Raw genomic sequence first — 7,267 nt, forward strand, 5'->3', positions numbered from 1 at the left:
TATATAGCAATATCCACAGCTGTTCAGACTCCTATATACGCGTAGCCACACAATGAAATGTAGAAAAGTGTCTTTGAACCTATGTTACTTAGCAATCCAAAGCTTGTTCTCTATAAAATGTTAGTATCTACTTTGTTATCAATCAGTATACACTTAACGACCTCTCAACTTATTGTAACAGACTAGTTTAGATGCTTATACGTGTACAGAGACCACACACTCACCTAGATTAAAGTATTGTACATTCTACTTTTAATGTTAATGAGAAAGATACATTCGATTACTTTCTATTATTTGTAGTAACTTTCAGAAAAAAAGCATTGAATCTTGCCACGTAGTCAAATCCCCACCCACACCAAGAGTCGAACATTGTAAACAAGCACCACCCAATGACCAAACATTTGACCACATTTGTTTGTTTACCTTAACAGTTCGGTGAGCATTAGTATCACATACTTCATACCACATGGATCCAATTTAACCTCAACTATTCAAATTTCAGCACGTGGTGGCCATGCCTTGGCCAGGAAGAGGCCACAACCTCTGCAAACGCCTCGTCCGGCGAGACCCTAACCTCCAGATCACATACGTTGTCACTGAAGAATGGCTCGGCTTCATCGAATGCGACCCGAAACCCGACCAAATCCATTTCTCCACTCTCCCCAATCTTATCCCTTCCGAACTCTCCCGGGCCAATGACTTCTTCGGCTTCGTCGACGCCCTCTAGACCAGATTGGAGGAGCCGTTCGAGAGGCTTCTTGACCGCCTAAACTCACCGCCTCCCACCGTAATCATCTCCTACATTAACGTCCGTTGGGCGGTGAGAGTCGCCACACGAAGGAATATTCCGGCGGCATGTTTGTAGACTTCGTCGGCCACAATTCTCTCAATTTTCCTTCACTCCGATCTACTCACAACTCACGGCCATTTTCAGATGCTGACGTTTCCTTTGGTCTGGGATCAGTTTTTGAATGCTAAGATGATTGTTGATAAGGAGAGACGAGGTCAAGGAACTGGTGAAAAGGTTTATGGATGGAGAGACTGAAGAAGTGAAAGATATGAGGAGAAGGGCTTGTGATCTCAGTGAGATCTGTCGTGGAGCTGTTGCAAAAGCCGTTCTTCAGATGTTAATATCGACGCTTTCATTAAAGATATAACCATATGATCGTGTGAATTTTATGTTGTATTTTGGTTAACAAGAAAATAAACAGAACTCTACGAGTTATATCAGTGACGATGAATTAAATAAACGAAACAAAAGCACTAAACGAATAACTAGAGAATGCTTAGTGCTGATGAGGTAGCATACGCTTGAGTAATTAAACTGGTCCACAGGTGCGACTACTAATGGAAGCTTAAGCCCATCCTTACTACAATGAGCGGCCGTTGAGCTAATAAAGTAGTGGATTCCAATTATAGTGAGCTTGACAAGATCGTGGCCCCGTCTTGTACACAGCTATTGGAGAAGCAGGGTCGCAGGATTTGAATTCAAGGTTCTTGCTTGGAGGTGGTGGAGGAATCAGACGTTACGGTTCATTAAAAATGATTCTACTATTTTTTAAAAATATTAAGCAAATAAATTAATATATCATCATTTAACAGGAATATTTTTTTTTTTTTTTTTTTTGCCAAGGATGTGAATATCATATAAATATGAAAGAAGTTTGTAAACTTTACAAAAAACTAAAGCCAGACTGGGTGCACTTTGGCAAAAAAGAATAAAAACAAAGTGAAACCCATATGAGAAGAAGATTTTCTAGACATTTCTTAGCCATGATAGCATAAGTGTTTTGAAGCTCTTCTTGATTTTTTTCTTCCCCAAGATCGTGTCTCTGATGTTGCGGTCTATGAGCTTGTAGATCGTTGGAGGAGTTGAGGAGATTCCCTGGTGTAGGCGTTTATTCCGCTCTGCCCAAATGTTGTAGATAGTTGCATGAGCAACCAGCTTCTTGAGAATCAAAGGAGTAGTGGAGTCCTTTAGAGAAATCCATTCAACAAAAGAAGTCCAAGTCATGAAGGCTGAATGTGTATAGCCCAACCGTTGAAGAACCAGTTTCCAAATCTGTTCACTGATTTCACAACCCAGAAGAAGATGATCTCTTGTTTCCAGAGCTGAATCACAGAGACAGCAGCTTGTAGAAGTCCCTAGACCCCAGCTTGATAGTCTTACCCGTGTAGGCATTCTATCATTATGCGCAATCCACATGAGGAAGGCGTGACGAGGCGTGGCCATCTTGAACCATACACTGGTGGACCAAGAGACTAACGGTGCTCTGTTTCGAAGCTCTTCCCAAGTTCGAGAGGCAGAGTAACGAGGCATAGCATCACCATCAATAACCCAGTGAAACACATCATCATCTTGAGAGAGTGAAGGAAGAATAATACCCGTGAGATAAATTTGAAGGCTTTCTGCAGCAAGAGATCGAGCGCCTCTCAACCGCCAGCCATTCTCATCACAAGTATCAGCGACTGAAGCATATAAAGGAATGCAGAGTTCTCTAGGGCCCGAGTCGCCAAATAATTCAATCAAGCGACCAAGAGGCGTCCAAATGTCCCACCAAAAACTAATTTTCTGTCCATTCCCAAGATTTGCTTTCAAAAAGTTTGAAGCTATAGGGCGCAAGTTCAGTAGAGATCTCCATGTCCAAGATCCTGCCTTTTTAGCTTCTAAGCTCCAGAAGCTTTCATCTCCAATTTTGTATTTCCTGATCCAAGAAGCCCACAGTGACGGGTTTGGTGTATATAACATCCAAATAAGCTTTAGGCAAAGAGTCTTGTTCCACGTCTCAAAGTCCCTGAGCCCCAGTCCTCCTTCTTTTTTTGGTAAGCACACTGTACTCCACGCAATTTTCGCTACTCCTTTGCGAGTGATATTTCCAGTCCACAGGAAACAAGAGCACAGACTCTGGATTTGTTTGATGCATCCTTTTGGGAGAACAAACGCAGATGTCCAGAAATTTATGGTACCATAGATAACCGAAGAGATCAACTGAGCACGACCAGCATAAGATAGCTTCTTTGTAGACCAAGCAGTAAAATGTCCCTTGATTTTTTGGAGCAGTGGTCTGTAGTTGGAGATCTGCAGCTTGCGATGCATAAGAGGGAGGCCCAAGTAGCGGACAGGCATTGAACCGAGGTTGAACCCGAGACTAGTAAGGTCAGTAGTTTCAGCCTGATTCAAGCCTCCAACGAAGAGTTCCGTCTTGTCCTTATTCATTCTTAATCCCGACCATGTGGCAAATAACTCCATAGTATCAACAATGTTTTCAAGGGAGCTTTTCTCACCATCAAAGAATATCATAATGTCGTCAGCAAAAGCCAGGTGCGTAGCCTCAATCTCTGATGTATTGGGATGATAGCCAATGTCTCCTACTCTGAATTTTGCATTTAGCATTTGGGAAAAGACCTCCAAAGCGATAACAAAAAGATAGGGAGATAGCGGGTCTCCCTGACGCAATCCCTTTGTTCCTTTAAAATACCCACAAAGCTCTCCATTCACTGAAACAGAAAATCTGGTGGTGGAAATACACTGAGAAATCAGTTTCCGAAAGTGAGAAGGAAAACCGAGAGCCTCTAGCGTGTTCAAGATAAAATCCCAGTTGATCGAATCAAATGCTTTTTGCAGATCAACCTTCAGCATACATCGCTTTGAGATATCTTTCCACTTATACCCAGAGACAAGCTCTGTAGCTAACAGCACATTCTCAACCAGAAGGCGCCCCGGTACAAAGGCTGATTGAGAAGAAGAGATGAGCTTTGGCAAAGCTGCTTTTATTCTGTTCGCAAGAAGCTTAGAGGCTACCTTGTAGACAGTATTGCAACACGATATTGGCCTAAACTCAGTCATCTGATTCGCATTAGGCTTCTTGGGGATCAGGGAGATGATAGTCGAGTTCCATTGCTGTAGGAGACAGCCTGTAGTCAGAAATTCTTTGATCGCTGCTATCATATCCGTCCCAACCACACTCCAGTTCGCTATGAAGAACTCCGCAGGGTAACCGTCCGGGCCAGGAGCTTTGGACTTTGGAAGAGCAAAGAAAGCTGTCTGAATATCGAGATCGCTGAAACCTGCATCAAGGAGACTCACAGCCTCAGGAGAGCAACGAAGAGGCAGGAAAGAGGCGATAACAGAAGGAGAAGGAGCAGCTGATGAAGTTGGGCCGCCGAGAAGAAGAGTGTAGTAATCAACAGCATGCTCTTTTATGTCCTCAATCCTATCAATAATAGTTCCATCCCTGCCTAGCAGAAACACAATTTGGTTTTGAGCTTGCCTTGATTTAATTATTCTGTGATAATATGCAGTGTTTGAATCTCCATCGACAGACCATTGAACCCTCGATCTCTGCTTCAGAAAGGAATCCTCAGCCTTTGCTAGCACATGCCAACGGTGATGCGCATCTCTCTCTAAATTAGTAGCAGTAGGCGATGGGTTATCAAGAGAGTTTGCTTGAGCAAGACAAAGATCCGTGAAAGCTTCTTCAACCCGTTGCTCCAGATGAGAGAAGTGTTCTCTACTGAAGGATTTAATAACTCCCTTAAGCTCTTTCAACTTTTTAGAAACTCTTAGCTGATTAGTACCATGAAAATCCAAAGAGTTCCAACAGTTACCAAGGATCTCAACAAAATCCTCATGCTGATTCAGGTGAGCGAAAAATTTAAAGGGTCGTTTCTGCTTTGGCCTGTGTTGGTCAAGAAAAACACAGCATGGAGAGTGATCAGAAATACCCGGAACTCCGAAGACTCCAATAGATTCCGGAAATTGCTGGAGCCAAGCTGAATTAGTGAGAATTCTATCCAGCTTTTTTGACACATGTCCATTGGACCAAGTGAAAGAGTTCCCACAGTAAGGAAGGTCAAAGAGAGAGCATTCGTCAATGCACTCCTTGAAGTCCCTCATGCCCCGTGGGAAAGAGAATTGGTCAATCTTTGAGTGTTCTGAAGGATCTAATATTTCATTGAAATCACCATAGGTAAGCCACGGGACGTTTACCAGCTGCGGAAGTGAGGAGCATGCTTCCAATTCTTGCCAAAGCGTGCGTCTCTCAATCCTGCAATTTGAACCATACACACAGGAGATTGCAATTTCATTTCTGACATTTGGGAGCTTCACAAGACAAGTAGTCATTTGACGTGAGCTCGAGATGATTTTGACTTGAACAGATGGGTGCCAAACAACCCAAATTCTTCCGATATCCGAGTGATCGTAATTACTGTGAAAAGACCAACCCGGTAGAATAGAGTTCAAAATAGCATCCGACTTAGGTAGCAGTACATGAGTCTCCACGAGACCACCAAAAATAGGTTTATTCTTCCGCATCCATTTCCTAAAACCCCTCCGCTTTACAGAATCATTTATTCCTCTTATATTCCAACAAAAAAGATCCATATATAAGAGGTAAAATTTAGAGGATTAAAGGGCCTCCTGCCCTAGCCTTTCCTTTTAACTGTTTCTTCATTCTTCGAGAAATGACTTCGATGTATTTATCATCTCCGTCACCCGGATCCTCATCACCCGAAAAGTTACTACCATCAGAAACATGACCAGATGAGATGGAGTTTTTTGAGGAATAAGGGGTTAAATCAACGACAAGGCCACCTTCAACCAGATCATTAATCTCGACAGCCAACGTCTGGGAATGAAGATTCACATGCTGAGAGTGGTGGCTGATAGGAGACACTGATCTTTGCCTGTTCTCCAAGGACTTCGAGCGCTGTGGAAGTGAAGGAGGATTAGTCCGTAGTAAAGGAGAATTAGCCCGAGCTGGAGTAGACCGCTCTGAGGGAATATCAGACCGTGCTGGAGGGACAGAAGAAGAGGCCGTCGCACCCTTGTTCTTATCTCCCACTGGTCTGTAGACTTTTTTTGTCTGAGAGACAATTGGTAGAAGGCTTTTTATAGGAGCCTTTCCTCTTGCCTTTTCGCGGTTATATCTCGAGCAATCAACCGTTAGGTGCTTGACAGAGTTGCAGAGAGTACATGTCTTAGGCGCATCCTTACAGCGGGAGATGGTATGACCGACTTTCTTGCAAAAGGAGCACAATGACGGCATGAAGGGGCTAGAAACAGATATGCGTCGAGTATCTCCACTCTCAAACCGTGCATTGACAAAGTTTGGGAGAGGCTTTCGAGGATCAATAACAGTGTAGACCTTTGCCACTTCAATGTCGATAAGTTGCTCCGTTGACGGATGAAGGCAAACAGGGTGGCCCACTATTCCTGCAATTTCTTGCAAAGCATCTTGGTTGAAGAACTGAAGCGGAACTCCTCTAAGCTCGAGCCAAACCGGCACCATCTCGAGCTCAGGTTTAACCTGTTGAAGGCCTGGAGACCACTTGGCTACAAACATCGTTTGCCCATCGATCTGCCAGAAGTTCTGAGCAAGGATGCGTCTACGGGCATGAGGACAGGGTACACGGAAAAGGAAAGCTTGATTATCCATCTTCGATACCGTGATGTCTCTACGGTGTTTACTCCAAATTCCATTTACAATTGCATGAACGGCACCCCGGGCAGGGGCGTCGTTGTAGAACTGACCAAGGATAAAGCATTCCCAGGCTTTTTTGTTCTTTTCAACAACTGCATTTGGAATGGTAACGCACGGTTCACCAGAGTCCAGCAAGAACGGCTTCTCCTTCGGTTGAAGTTTTATAGAAGCTTCCTTCACAAAACCTTTCCAGAGTTCTGCAGGGCTGGGACTCGATAGAGGAACAGTGGACTTTGCAGGAGAGGAACCGTTGCTGGTCATTCTATCCTGAGAGGATTTCAAGTCTGTTCCCGTTTCCTTTCCAGTGTTTGCATCAACAGTGGTGTCGGGAATTGTAGGTCTAGGTACAGCATTCGATTCTGTAGCTAGGTTTTCGAGATTGGGGGTTTCAATCTCCATGGCCAGATCCACTACAGTAGCAGTAGTCTGGGCATCTTTGACTGGGGAAAAGTCAGGATCGACCTTTCCAGTAACGGAGTCGGAGCCAGCAGCGTGTGGTGAGACAGTGCGAGGCTTGGACGCAGAGGTGGAGCGAGAGGCAGAGCAGGGGTGAGTGGTTGAACGGTTTGGTGGCTTTCCTTTGGGTGGCTTCTTTTTTGCCATGGCCGCAGGGGGTGACCGGCGCCGTAGACGGCGACGGAGGAGGTGAAACGAAGTGGTTTTCAGTTTGGGAGATTTTTCGCACAGGCGCGTGAGGCGTTCTCCTATTTAACAGGAATATTTCAGCTTTCCCTTTTCTCTCTTGTTTGTTGTCGTAAACTGCCCTTTCCCATTTAACAGGA

At 44.3% G+C, this 7,267-nt stretch overlaps 1 protein-coding gene and 1 pseudogene across 1 annotated transcript; one reads left to right on the top strand and one right to left on the bottom strand.

Moving 5' to 3' along the window:
* Positions 1-466: 466 nt before the first annotated feature.
* LOC117133518 lies at positions 467-1,045 on the top strand (annotated as a pseudogene).
* Positions 1,046-1,756: 711 nt separating this feature from the next.
* On the bottom strand, positions 1,757-5,317 carry LOC117133369. Its single transcript, XM_033289390.1, has one exon. The coding sequence runs from the start codon at positions 5,315-5,317 to the stop codon at positions 1,757-1,759; it is 3,561 nt and encodes a 1,186-aa protein (XP_033145281.1).
* Positions 5,318-7,267: the final 1,950 nt, after the last annotated feature.

This window comes from Brassica rapa, chromosome A04 (assembly GCF_000309985.2).
Source record: "Brassica rapa cultivar Chiifu-401-42 chromosome A04, CAAS_Brap_v3.01, whole genome shotgun sequence".
Classification (NCBI taxonomy): domain Eukaryota; kingdom Viridiplantae; phylum Streptophyta; class Magnoliopsida; order Brassicales; family Brassicaceae; genus Brassica; species Brassica rapa.